Genomic DNA, 15,259 nt, shown 5'->3' with positions numbered 1-15,259 from the left:
TGGTCATCCACTTAAATGAACTTTTTTTTTAAAGAAACAACTAACAACTGCAAGTCAAATCATATAAATAGTATGAAGATAATCTGACTGCTAGGATACTCAGTATATGACAGAGAAAATCTGGACTAAGTAAGAGCAAATGCATTTGCCATCATCCTGAATAAGTTCCATAAACATCAGTCTATGAGTAAACACCTTGCAAAAATCTTCTAAACGTAATTATATAAATAAGCACACATAGATATTCAGTGCCATAGGCTTTTATCAGTTTTGGTCATATAAATAGGACAGTTTCTGCTTGAGACTAAAAATAAGCAACTATGCCAAAATCCACTAAGTGGATAAACAGAAAGAAATGAGAGATTTGAATGCAGACTCCTCTTCTATTGGGTCTGGGAGAACCATACTCACCTTTAAGGCTGTTGATGGACAGTTTGAACAAAGCATTTGTAAAGACAGTTTAATTGATAGTCGGTAGTGAGTTTGAATTGATAGCCAAATAAATGCCTTTATTCCTCATTGTCCTAAATTAAAATGAAAATTATTTACAAGATTGATAGAATACATCTATTACATTTTACTGTCTCTGTAAACTCTGGTTATAAACATCAAGCAAGAGAAGTTTTACCAAGAACAGGTAACAGAAAGCATCAGCAATAAAAGACCAGTGGCTTGTACTGAGAATGATGATGTGCAGGTGAGAGACTCTAGATTCAATGGAAGTCTTTAAGTTGTGAAAATAAAAGCAAGGTAAAGTGGAGGGAGCAAATGGAATAAGAAAAATCTCCACAGATCAAAATTGGTGAAACATGATATCTGCATTGTAATTAGAGGGTACATTCTAATCATATAATATCATCCTCCACTTTGTAGCAGATAGTTAAGTGAGAGCCACATAAATAATTGTTAGAAAATACTGTTTTCTTCAAGAAAATGTGGGATTCTTATTTATATCAAATAGATCTAAGCCAGTGTTTCTGGATTTTTCACATTCACGTCATTAATGTTTATAAATCTTACTGTTCTTTACAGCAGATAGGATTCAAACAAAAAATCTGAAGACATACATGAAGTGCCTACTCCCAAATAAGTAGAATGGTTGTATACTGTGCCAGAAAGATCTTTACACATATATTTCATGATAAAAGAATAGGGACTGTATATATGCATCCGTTGTTCAGAGGATACCAAATTAGTAGGGTACTAATACATACTGCTTGCATGTATATAGTACTTCAAACAGAAAATAACTAAGATTTCTGCGTAAGTATACAAACTAAATATATATATATATGCAACTCATTTTCAGTATTCTTCCTATCTGTGAATACTCTAATGTATACATTGTAATTGTAAATTGAGGTTTGCCTTAATAAAATATTGGTTTATATATTTGTTTTCTTTTACCAGACTACCAAAGAAACTGAGGTACTGTTAACAGATTTGGATCGTTGTTGCATTATGTCTAGGTAATATTTGTAATGGTACACTCCCCTCTGGCATTTCTTCAAGGCAGTGTCTCCCCTAAGCAACTCAAACTGGTTAAGGCACTTGGAAAATGGCATATCATGATCTACTCTAACAGTCCTGGCTTTAAGATTAGCAACTTGAAAGGCAGTGCTTGGCACTGCAAATTAAAATACATCTAAAGCTCATCCAGTTTATGCTAAACATTAACATGAGCCCATCAGTTCTCAGAAAATGCATTAATAAGGCCAACTATAATGTTAACTCCGTTATCCAGGTGAAACAAGCCATGTGTGTGCAAGAAAGCATGTTTGCATACCCCATTATCTATTTTCATGTCACGTTACAGACATATCTCAAAAGTTCACTATTTAAGAATTCACTTCTCATTACTTTGTACAGCTGATTACACATACACACTACTCTATTAAATGCACAGTACAAGGGACTGTTTGCTAACAAATGTTCTGTACCACAGATGAGGTGGCATCTAATTGCAAAGACACAAATCTTGTTTTTCTATTATTATTTTTTGAATATCTGTTTTAAAACAAGTAGAAAAGCTATGTTACTTCAATAACAATTTCTAGAATCTAGTGTTAGAAGAACTGATGTCATCTCCTGTCACGGAGTTATCTAGATCAATCTATGTCCATGACAGTGGGGGCAGTAGGACCATGGGCCACCTGGCCCCCAAAAATGGGAAAGGAAAAAGGGAAAGTGGAAGGGCAGTGGGAGCTCAAAGAAACAAACAGAGCAGCAACAGCGATCTAAGGAGGAAAACTTATTTTACTAACTATGATATTGGAATTCAAGATAACCATGACCCCTCCCTATGCTTGTGTAAAGCATTTGACAGTTCCTTGAGAGGTATGCATGAAATCCCTGCCTCTACATTAATGATACATGGATTTGATGGATGGATCACTTGGTGAGTAAGGAATTGACCGGATGGTCATACTCAAAGAGTTGTAGTCAGAGTGTTATGCCCAGGTGGAGGCCAGTGGTTTGTGGAGATCCTTGGTCGTAAGTATCGATATTGGCACTATTCAGTGTTTTTATTGGTGACACAGGCAGTGCGGCTGAGTGCACACTCAGCAAGTATGTAGATAACACCGACTTATATGGTGGAGTAGATATGCAAGAGGGGTGGAATGCCATCCAGAGGGATTTCATTCTCCTGCAACTCCATGTGTATAGTTCTGGGTTCAGCTCTGGAGCCCCCAGAACAAGAAGAACATGGACCTGTTGGAAAGAGAGCAGAGGAAGGCCATGAAAATGGTGAGAAGGTTGGAGCAGCACTCCTAAGACAGACTAATAGAGGTGGGTTTTTTTCAGCCTGGAGAAGGCTTTGGAAAGAACTTATAATAGCCTTCCAATACTTAGAGGGGGACTATGGGAAAGTATCCATAAGTATCCCCTACGTATATATCTTGTCAAGGAACTATATTAGCCCATGAAAATACAAGAGAGAGCTAAGAGTGAAATCCAGGATGCCTTAACTGCACTATTCTGATATGACTTTTCATTTCTTGGGGCTGCTCTCAAAGAGTGAATTAAATTCTTACAAGATAAATGTCATTTCAAATTCCAATTCCAGATTCTCTGACCTGAATTTTCTCACAGACATTTATGTACTGTATACATAGTTATAAATAATACTACCCTACCATAGAAAACTTATCTTTCACTGAAATACCTGAAGAAGATTGTGGTGGAGTAAACACGATGTATGTACTGAATCAGTTCCTGCATGACCATGTGATATTGGAATACTTAACTGAATAGGGTGATTCACATATTAGAACAGTGTATCAATTTCCCTAAAGAAACACTGTTAATATCTGGCCTGTGAATCTGGGTCCCTAAGTAGAAATAGGAGTGTATGCAGAAAATTCATCTGGGACCAAATACTGCTTTCTTTAACAGGCAGGCCAGTGATCTATACTGTGCATCGGGAACCACAGAGAGCAAGTGTTATATGCAGACCACAATTCTACCATCTCTCTCTGTTCTAATCTGAGTAGAGTGAAGGAGATATATCAGTCAGAAATGAAGGAATGAAAATGAACTAAGTAAAAAGAAAGGTATTCCTTTAAGTTTTGTCCATTTCTAGCTATCCAAATATATGTTGATTGGCAATTAATTAAATTACCTTTCCCCAGATCAGGTCTGTTTTTCCCATTACATTAATTGGTGAATTATCCCCCTTCCATTATCTTGACCCACATCTTTCTCATCTTGTGTTTGCTCCATCTTATCAAGGAGGGTAAGAGAGAGAGCAGTTTGGTGGGCACCTGGTAATCAACCAAAGTCAACCCACTACACTCAACAACTGAAAAAAAAAAAAAAGAAAAGAAAAAAAAAAAAAAACCCACAAAATTGAGAATATCATCCTCTGCTTTCCCAAATTCTTTTGTTGGTTTTTTTTTGTTTTTTTTTTTTGTTTTTTTTTTGTTTCCCAGCAGAAATGTCTCAAAGGAGAAATGAAATCAGTTCAGACAAAAGGAGACAAATTATTTGCATGCCAATTTTCACATCAGTTAACAGAAATTCTCCTATTTCTTCAGAACTTTTAGGTCAGCATTTTTAATATTATTTAATATTATTAATTTATTAAAATTCTAATTAGGAAAAAAAAAATGAAAAGATGTTATTATAGTTCCCTGATTGCAGTTAATAATTCATGATGACTATTTATAAAATGTAACATTTTAGAACCCTAGCACAGTAGAATTGTATATGCTTGAAAGACAACATTATCTGTAGAGATTTTCAAGATTTTTCAGTTTTTTTTGTTTGTTTTTTTTTTTTACAGAGACAACACTGTGTAGATGATTACTTGTTTCCAAGGGGCTCAGTGAAGAACTTCAAAATATTGATGTAGGTTAGGAAACCACTACCTCCTTGCCTTTGCATCATGTAACCTTACAGTGAAAATAAATAAACAAATAAATTCTGAGATGCTTCACTTAGCCATAACTTGCTTGCTTACATAATCTGTGGAAAAAAACTTTGAAGAAGACCAGAAAATGTGTAAAGCTCCTGGAAACAGACTTCAGGAGTTAATCTATCTCCACCTAGTGTTAAAAGAGGAAATCACCAGAGGTTTAGTACTGTTTTAAAGTAAGACATGCATAGAAAAAGAGAAAAGAAACTTAGGGGAAGGATAGAATTTTATCTTTAATTTATTTTTAGAGCAGTATGTAAAAATTTAATATTTTCACAAAGCAAAATCATTGTTCCAGTACATGGAAACTCCAGAAGGTACTAAATAGTAGAGTGGACATAAAATGTGTAAAAAGCAAAAAATGAAAAAAAAAATAAAAAATTAGTCAATGGTCAAACTGAATATTAAGCATTTCCTGTAGCTTTGATCTAAAGTTTTAGAGTGATATTTCAACCTAATGATTTTCCAACTATTTCAAAAAGTAGCCCATAGTTTAGTTCAACATATTTCGTATATTTAAAAAAATATATATAACAAGAATTATTGGATAATGTTAGGGAGATGATATCGAAAGATGATGCAGACTGCTGAGCCAAAGCTATATTCCTCAGTTGACTTTCAAATTTTGTACTGCCAGGGAATAAAATGTCCCCTGCTAAGTGACTTCTATAAAGTAAAGACTGCAGGAAAAATAATTAAACATTTTAACAAAATTCAACAACACCCAGAGTACTGCATCCACCTCTGGAGCCTCCAACACAAGAAGGACATGAAGTTGTTGATGCAGGTCCTGAGGAGGGCCACGAAGATGATCAGAGATCTGGAGCACATCCCCAAAGGGACAGGCTGAGGGAGCTGGGGCTCTGCAGCCTGGAGAATAGAAGGTTCCAGGGAAGAACCTTATTTCAGCCTTCCAGTACCTGAACTGGGCCTATGGGTAAGAAGGGGAGGGACTTTTTAGAAGGGCAGGTAATGGCAGCACAAAAAGTAACAGTTTTAAACTGGAAGAGGGTTGATTTAGAGTAGATCTTGAGAAGGTATTATTTACTGTAAGGGTGGTGAGATGCTGGAACAGGTTGCCCAGTGAGTTGTGGATGCCCCCTCTTTGGAAGTGTTCAAGATCAGGCTGAATGGAGCTTTGAGCAACCTGGTCAAGAGGGAGGTGTCCCTACTTGTAGCAGGGGATTGGAAATGGGTGATCTTCAAGATCCCTTCCAATGCAAACTATTTTATCATTCAGTGAGAAGAATAATGCAATACCAAATTAAAACAAATAAGTAGATAGATGGATAGATAGATGATAGATAGATAGATGGATAGATAGATGATAGATAGATAGATAGATAGATAGATAGATAGATAGATAGATAGATAGATAGATAGATAGATAGATAGATAGATAGATAAAATTATTTGATCTATGCATCATAAAGCATCAGAGAAAAATTACAGAATCTTTGGGGATGGAGGGAAGTATTTCGCTCTCAAATTTGGGATATATTTGACCTAAAATTTATTTGTATATTTCTTCCTTCCCCACTCCCAAACTGCTGGTGAGAAAGTCATAATTTTCTCACTTTAATTTACTTTTGCTTAATTATTTACAGAATAACTACTACTATTGCTTAATCTCTTTATTGCTTACCTGTGCTTTGCTACACTTGATTCTAAATTAAAAGCTGGTTTGACTGTCCATGCAAGAAGTCAGTATGAAATGAAATAGACAAATGATGTACTTTGCACACTATGCAGTGCTCAGTTACAGAAAACTCAATTTTCAGTAACATGGTGAGATTTATTTGGTAGGTGTGGGGTATCTTACTCATTTCTATTTGTGCTGTAATTTGAAACATCATTGTACACTTCAGTTCAAATGCAATGAGAACTTTTCTCTAGTAATGTATCTATCTGCTGTTTGTGCTTCTTGCTCTCATTTTCCAAAGTGAACAGACAAAACTCTAAAAATGTTGTTTGTTTTTTTTTTTAACCTATTTCTTTATACAAAAATAAAAGCAAATTTTCCTAACAATGCCTATATGACCAACTTTGGGATCACAGTTCATTACCAATACTTTACTGATAATGTGAGTCCTTCTCTAAATCTTTTGTTAGCTGCCATATCTACAAGTAGTAAAATGAGTAGTCTTCTGAATAGTTGAATAGTTGAATTTACTGAATAGTAAAATGAGTAGTCTTCTGAAGTTGGAGAAAAAGACAGTCATCATAAGACCGAAGTTGGTCAGTTCCTTACTGAAATTCATAGTTTTTTGAATTGTTTTTATTAGTTGTGAGCCATTGAAAACACTCGTATTTCAGAGGTATAGAAATAATCCTTTATATGAGAACAATCTCTTTGTAACAGAGCATGTCGAATTCTTAATCCTGGTATTGTAAGTGAATATAGTGAATACTCCATTGAGACAGAATGAAAATCAACAGGCTTGAATAAATTTAAAAAACTTTGAACTCTCACTGAATTCAACTGCTTAAAAAGAAATTCTTACTATACAGAGAGCAAATCAGAGCCTCAGAGATCTATTTTGTCATGGTACTAATGGCTACCCAAGAAACCCCATAAGCCAGTAAAAGTGTCAGAGATGCTTAACAGGCACATTATTGTTCTAATTTAGTCTTCAAGAAGCAGTGAAGCAAATTTCAAAGACACTATTGTTTTCTGAAAAGGAGACTCAAGATTTTCTAAGATACTATGATTTTGCCTTACAGTGGTATTTACACATTTGTTTACACAAATATATGCATTTCAAATCAAAATGGACTCGAGAGGCAAATGTAAAATTAGAACTAAATCCAAAAGTCATCAAAATAGGCACTGGCACTTTGATTTTTATGTTCAACCTGCTTTATACCAAGCATATTTTCATGCACAAAACAAAACGAAATATACATACATGTACTAGAAATGCCAGTCATTTATATCCATTTCTCTTCTTACCAATAATTCCCATGCTAAGGATTGATTGTGAGGCAATTGTGACAGATCCAGTGAATTTTCACAGCTCTTTTGTTATGTAGCTAAAAACATAAAACTTGGTTTTGGATCTGTATTTCCCAGTTTAAAGGGAAGGAGAAAGAATGAATTAAAGCCTTTTTGCAGGATCTCTTTCTGTTTGCTCTGTATCTTCTCCATACCAATATCCTGTCTGGAAAGCAGTACTTCAACAACTATCAACACTGTTCAAAAAGAGAAATCTTGGGGAAGTATGCATGGCTAATAAGGCTAATAATTTGAAATCAAAATATCTTTCAGAGATTTTACTCTTAAATGATGAGGAAAGAGGAATTAAATGTTATATAGAAGAAATAAATGAATAATGGTAGGTAAGTCATTCTTTGAATAAAAATTTTCTTTGAAGCTTGCCGTATTTATGTGCTCTTTATATGTACGGAAGTGCATTAAAGATTATTTGGTTTTGTTTGTAGAAATTACTGTATTGCTCCTCAACAAAGAAAGAATGGAACTAGCAAAAACTTTACAGATGGGAACTGGATACATTTTCTTCATAACATTTTTGATTTTAATTCAGGTGAAATAAATTATTTATCATGTCAAAATCAAGCACCCCAGAATTTACAACTCTTGAAAAAATGCAGACACTATAAGAGAAGATTCAATTTTTCTGCAATCTGAATTGTTCTCTGAGAGTGCTCATCTCTGACCATTTGCTACAAAGGAACTGAGAATACTTCTGTTCAGGGAGATGATTCCCAATTTGGATGAGCAGCTATTAGTTTCCGCAGACTAAGTTCATTAAGCAAACACAGGTGAATGAAGTCAGTGCAGAAGCAAAGAAGGAAACAAAAAAGAAGGTACACAATGAGCAAAAGTTATGATGACATTACACTGAAATAACTAGGGGAAAAGAAAAAAAAAAAAAAAAGGCAAGATGAACTAGGCCTAGATTTAGCCCATTTAACTTACCAGATCGCCTGGTATGTTAGGAGCATCAGTCACCCTAGACTGACTCCACAGAAAATCAAATTAGAGATAGGAACCTTCAGAGGGCAGTTTATCCCACCTAATACACATCTCACAGTTAACTACAGGGAAAACCTCTAGCTCCCAGCAAGGGTATTTGATTCCTGTAGATACATACCTCAGCTTTTCTAAAAGAAGGAAGAAATAAAAACAAGCATGACACAAAGACTGGTAGCTGGGAAATGAGTAAAAGTTTAAGAGCCTGAAAGAGAAAAGACTAAGTAGCAGTTAATCACCATGGAAGAGGAAAAATAAAAATTTTAAAAAATATATATATATTATCATAGAGAAAACTGAAGGACTGAAAGAAAAACAAAAAATCACAAATAATTCAGAACAAGGAGATACTTTTTAAAAAATGTTAAGTTTAAATGAGCAGAGCTAGCACTAATTGCAGGCATTAAGAAGCCTTGCTGCTTTTATTACTGTTTTTCTTCTTTTTATTTTGCAGTAAACTAGAATAGTTCTGGTAGTTTTCTAATGTCTGTTTATATATCACATGTAGTACCATGACATGTGAAGTTCATGGTGCTTTGAATTATACTGGCACTTGTAATATTTCAAATACTTCAAATTATGTCAAGAAAAATTACATCTATCAAGCCAGACAAAATTTCTTTAAAGAACTTTGGTAAAGTCCCAAACTCTACTAAAAGCCAATGTCAAAATTACGATGAATTATTTTTATTTTCAATACAGATACTTATTCACAATTTAAAAAAAAAAAAAAAAATTTTTAAAAAGGTAGGTTTTCAGAAAGTGAGACGGCATCTTAAACCCATTTTTAAAGTATCTGCAAGGATAATGGATATAAAAATATATAAAAATGGATATAAAAAATAATTTGTTATTTGTTGAACAATGTACATCTTGTTAAATAAATGGCTAAAATACTCCATTTAAAGAGGAAAGCAACCTTTGATTTGGAAGTTGTGCAACTACAAAGTGCTGTTAATATACACAGGCTATTTAAGGTGTTAAATGAACCACAAAGGGCAGATGACAGAGACAAATAATCCTCTCCCTAAAAGGGCTGATTTTCATGGACTGGGGCTCCCTTTTGCATTGATGCAATGTGTGACACTGTAAGACCTGGCTATCACTTTCTACAAATGGCTTAACCTTCAGCTCTGTATGGCCTTTCTAGTACCATATCCTGTCAATTAAAGAAAATCAATATCTGGCACTTCTATGCTGAAAACATGGAGACCTCTTCCACCCCACACCCCCACCCCCTTTGGAGGAAAGTAATTAGTTCAGAAATGCTTCAGGCAGTAATTAACCAAACTAGACTTATTAAAAACACTTGCCTACAGCATTTTTCCTTCTCAGAGGTGTTTAATATCTATCACATAATTTCTAAATGATTTAGATTTAGGCATTTCAGTATTTAACAATGCTATAATTAACACTGTTTGACTGGTTACTCTGGTACACAATAAATTATTCTCAAATCACAACACCTTAGCGAACATTTAGAACTCACGATCATTTATTTCAGTCTACAAAGAGAGAAACGTGGATTATTTGACTCAGAAGCCTCTGATTTGTATTACTATTCAATACTCACGAAGAGGGGTGATTGTACTGCCTATTACCATGTGAATAACAGATAATGGATTTGATTTTACAACACATCTGTACGCAGAATTCACACTTAATCCACTGAGAGTTCAGCATGAGAGTGGAAAGCTAAACTCCTTGAATCCATGGGAGTTCTGGCATTGCCTTTAGAAGGAATAGGAAGTTACAGAACTCTTTATACTGAAACTCAAAATGCGTCCAGCTTACCTCATCTGATTCAGTGACACAACAGAAAAATGTCTGGGCATGAGCAAGCTGTATTATGGCTAAACAGCTGACTGGAAAACAGGAGTAAGAAGAAGCAGTAAATGCATATTCATATTTTTCATGACCAGTTGTGGAATTATCATTCAGTCGAGACAACAGCATTTACTCAATTTTGAATGCATTCTTGCAAAAGATCTCAAATACATGTAAATGCATCAAGACCTCTCTCTACAGTTTTGTTGTTATTTGGACACTGGAATATTGTCACGATGAAGGCAAAAAAATCTTTATATTTCAGTTTTTGTAGGTCCTGAGATATGCTCATATTCAGTGGACAGGACTAAGCTCCTGCACCCTTCTTATGCAAGTGGTTTACAGAAGAGAAGAAGAATTACATGAAAAGTTGACTTTGGGTTTTGAATTTTAACATGCTTGTATTTGCTGATTATAAATCCAAATTTCATCATTAGAAACTTTATTAAAAACATTTTATTAGTATATTCACATTAAAAAAAAAAAAAGGAAAGAATAATCCTATATCCCCGTTTTGTAAGAAAACAAATATATTGTCCTCAGAGAACAGTGAAACAGAAACTCTATCTAGTGCCCTATATTTTTATCTCTTCTACTTCAACTGTTTGATGGATAAAATTAGTACTGTACGTAACCTATCTCCTCCATTGCCTCATTAGTTTCATCGGCTTGAAAACACACTTTAACTTTAGAGGCTCTAAAATCAGCCTATAGAATTTAACAGTGCTAGATTACTTTCTATGTTTTATAGAACGCATGTCATGCATTTAACAATGTAAAGATGGCTAGTCAAGTAAAGCAAACATAAAATCATGGTGATTTACCCTACAAAGCAAAGAGAATACATATGGGAAAAGAAATGCTCAAAACTAAAACAGAACAGAGTTGTCTAACTTTTTTCATCTATCAATCTTTAAATACAAAAGTACAAATATTAAAAGTTAGAAATCTGACTTAAGTTATAAATCTAGGTTTCCACTGCAGTCACTGTGAAGGGATTCTGAGCCCTTGCTACTTGTACATATCTTACTCTACAAGATGAAACTTTTCTTCTGAGGATGACCTATTGGCTATAAAAGGGTTATAATCAAGTTATATTAGTGTCAAATTTTGACTGATTTTAGTTATAAACTATATAAGCAGCTACATAAATTGTGTTTAGATTCTCATTCAGGAAAAATATAGCTAGTAATATGTATAAAATTCACCAGATCAAATACAGGTATCTCCCTTAGCAGAAGGTAAATTGCTCTCAAGGAACTATTAATTGCACTTAAAATTTTTGCACTGAGTATAATGGAAGCCTTAGAACAGCTGACCTATGACTGAGCCAGTCAAAACTGAGTCAAGAAAAATTCTGTTGTTGCTGTCTGGTGTTCAGATATACTTAGATTATAATTTAGATTAGATGAATTTTACTAATTTACTTACTTCACCCAAGATCTTTTGCTCCTAAAATTCCTTTTATATGATAATGACATATCCCTTGCATCACATTTTGACTTAACTTGTTCAGTTTTTTATCTGAGAACTCCCATACATCAACACACACATTCTTTTAGTAATGTGAATGCATTCTTATTCCTTCTACATATTTAAATCATAAAGGTTAATTCAGATGCCGTACATTAGGCTAGATCTATGAGAGGTTTAATGAGACAACAATCTAATTCAAAGTATTATTCTTCGAGGGTACTTATTTATTTATTTAAAGTTGAGGTCTAGTAGGAGAAAAGTTCTTATAATGCCATTAATTATTTATTATAAAAAATTCTTCCAAGGAAGTATTCATTTAGTATGATTAATACAAGTTTTTAAAACAAAATAATATTGAGTATATATTTATCTTCTTTAAGATGATGAATATAAATTCAACATGAGTAAAACACATCAGAGAGAAAACATGCAGTCACTTCAAAGTATTGTAAAAACACTTTATTGGTGATCACCAAAGTTGAAAATAAATTGCTAAAGGTGTTTTTAGGTGTTTTTGTTTGTTTAAGTCCAAGATTATAAGAAAAAGAAGCCAAATGGTACATACTATTATTTAACGCTGATTACAATCTCATGAGTAAAAGATAATTTTACCATGAAAACAGTCTGTTTAATTTTCCATTTACTCCCATATTTTATATCCCTTCAGTAATATTTTGTATCCCTTCACCTTATTTTTGTTTCCCTGGATTTATTGTGAAACTACAGTCACAGAAATTTATTATAAAACTGACAACTTTCAGATATTTTCAACAGAAAAAGCGTTCTACAAGTATATAATCTCAGTCTCTGCTGGTGATGTTTCAATGACTTAAAATCTGATATTTATTTGAAGGTATCTCAAATTTAGCATTTCAGATTTGTTTGTAGTTTATATCAAGTTCTGAATAAGTTGTCTGAAAACCAGACAATAATTGAGGAATGTTCAGGGGATTTAGAGCATCCTACATAACAAATGACCTTGTTTGTATCAGTGGAAAAGTTACAGAGCACATGTATGAGTTCAAAGTATTGACATCTTCTCTGACATGTTAGTAATGAGAGAAGCAAATGGGAAAAAAATATTAGATATCGACCCCTTTCTCATTCCTGCATACTCTTTAATTAGATTTAGATCATAAACAATGGTAATATATCTTGTGGCGGTATGCATTAAATGGTGGTCTGAACAGTGTCTACATATATATTAAAGAGTTAGTCATACTGAGTAACTGGATATAAATTAGAAATAGATGTTCGTAATCATGTTGCAAAGTTTCTTAAAAATTACATTTTTTCAAAGAAGTAGAATGCATTATGGGAAAATGCTCACAAGGTTACATTTTTAAGCATTATGAACCGGCTCTGAAACAATACATAAATAAAAGTGAGTTTAGTCAAGTGCTTGTTCTATGAAAAACAAACAAACAAGCAAGCAAGCAAACAAGAAAAAACAAAACAAACAAACAAAAAACATCAGAAATCTAATTTAAATTAATTGTTTTTTCCACCTTTCTGTCTTATCCACAATAACTGGATAGGAAGTCTGACATGCCTTTTTTGTCTTATCTCAGGAGCCCATTTCAATGTTATTTATAACACTTAAAAGCTCTCCAATATATTAAATTTATGAATTAAAATAACTGAATAATATGAAATTTTCTATTTTATTTTGTAGTGACATAGAATAGTACTGAAATATACTCAAAGACCAGTAGGATAAGAGTGAAAGAAAAAACAGTAATTTGGACCAAACAGCTTGCAGAGGTACCTCCTAAAATCATCTATTCTTTGACAAGACATACATTTGAAGAACATCAGGTTATTTTTAAGTTGCACTAATATTTACTTTCTCATCAAATAGCATTGCATGTATATATTGCTGCCACATTTTCCACTATTTTCTACTAGAGCATCGAAACTAGTGTTTGTTATTTTATTTTTTTTTTAAAGCAGGTTGCACTCCACCATAGTAGGATGGATAGAAAGCCCAGCATGTAACATATCCAACTTGCAGAGGTTGCTGCTGTAAGCTATCTCATTAAAAAAAAACATTTTCTTGAAATTGCAAAAATCCATTCTTTTCCTTGTAAAATGTTATTCACTACATTCATGCCTAACCCACACAAAATACAATAAACTTATCTGTTCTATCCCTCACCTTTAAAGTGAGACCATGACTAAAATTTTGTGGGATGTCTGGGAAAGGAGAAGCAGAGAAGGTAGGAGGGCCATCTCCCTGTGATTTTTATTATGATCTCCTGTTCCTACAGACTTCACAGTGAAGGTAAACAGCCATGGACAGAGGCATTAAACCTTAAAATAAATGAGAGAGGATGGTCTGAAAAGAATGGTCTAGTTGAAATGACTAGTCTACAGCAGATATTAGTAAATTAAAAGTCACAGAATGCAGCTCAGTATCAGTAAGAATACTATATTTTTCAATTGACTGCAACGTATACTGAAAGGAATTCAAATTTCTATGTCTCAGTGCCCGGAGTTGTTTGAACAGTGGAAGCAAATATCTTCAAAAGCTCTTGTTTTTTGTTTGTTTTTTTGTTTGTTCTATTTTATTTCTTCTCTCATATCCCTCATTTATTCCATATCATTTACATCATGCTCATATGTCACAATTTCCTATGCATCTTAATTAATTAGCATTACCTATCTTGCTTTTTGATATACATGCATATACATATCAATCTCATGATCTGTTAGCCATCCCTATAAAACATCAGTGGAGTTCGTTTAGTCCATGGCTTTGAGATCCAGCTCTCAAAGAAGTCCTTTAGGGCAGGAGGGATGATATACAGTGTGGAGCTGATGCATGCTGAAGCCAGTTCTGATTTCACGAGAATTCCTTCTTCTTTAATGTGCATGATTCTTACTGCAATATCCTTGGTAAGGCAAATAGAAACCATAGTAATGATGGCATGCAGTAAAATGTAGCAATTAACAACATAAACAATTCAAATTATTGGTTGTTATCGCTTAACATCAAATCGCCCAGAAGTACACATCAGATATCCGTTCTTTCTGCATTACACACCAGGTGTACACAAGCCCTTGAGCAAAAGCAGTCCCATGGAAAGTCTTGCCTTTTCTCAAGGGAAGAATTACAGAGATTGCCTTGCCCAGTTATTGAGGTGTTTTTGTTTTTTGTTGGTTTTTTTTTGGTTTTTTTTGGGGGTTTTTTTTTGTTTTTTTTTGTTTTTTTTTTTTTCCCCACATGTACTGCAGGGGCTTTGTTTCATTATCCAGTACATAATAGGTTTGATTGGGCAGGGCCAGTTCAATTAGCAGGTTCCCAAGTGCTAACAATTCAGGCAGCTTTTGCTAAGTGTGTCCCCCAGTGTTTAAATGCCCCAGTACTCATTGTTCTCAGTGTAGTTTTAAACAGTCCCTTGTATGATTTGATTTCCCCAGAGGCTGGTGCATGATAAGGAGATATGATCCTCCCACTTGATGCCATGCAGTATGACCTAGGTGTCAATTTCAAAAATGAATCCTATTATCAGATTAGACTCTGGAGTGCCATGTCACCGCAA

The 15,259-nt window shown here is 34.0% G+C and overlaps 1 protein-coding gene across 5 annotated transcripts in view; it reads right to left on the bottom strand.

The window, feature by feature from the left end:
• The window catches only part of TAFA5 (TAFA chemokine like family member 5), a 487,828-nt gene that overhangs the window by 48,923 nt on the left and 423,646 nt on the right, over positions 1–15,259 (bottom strand). The window contains exon 6 of one of the 5 annotated variants that reach the window (XM_032442551.2): positions 12,159–14,608. The exons of the other annotated variants lie outside the window; for them this stretch is intronic. Within the exon in view, the coding sequence (XP_032298442.1) occupies positions 14,596–14,608 (13 nt within the window). The 3' untranslated portion in view covers positions 12,159–14,595. Of the gene's footprint in view, positions 1–12,158; positions 14,609–15,259 lie in introns of those variants that run through there. 5 annotated transcript variants of the gene reach the window in all.

This window comes from Coturnix japonica, chromosome 1, assembly GCF_054131305.1.
Source record: "Coturnix japonica strain WE chromosome 1, WE-NBRP24, whole genome shotgun sequence".
Lineage (NCBI taxonomy): Eukaryota > Metazoa > Chordata > Aves > Galliformes > Phasianidae > Coturnix > Coturnix japonica.
Note: the sequence above shows the minus strand (reverse complement) of the source record. Positions and strands in the feature narration are given on the sequence as shown.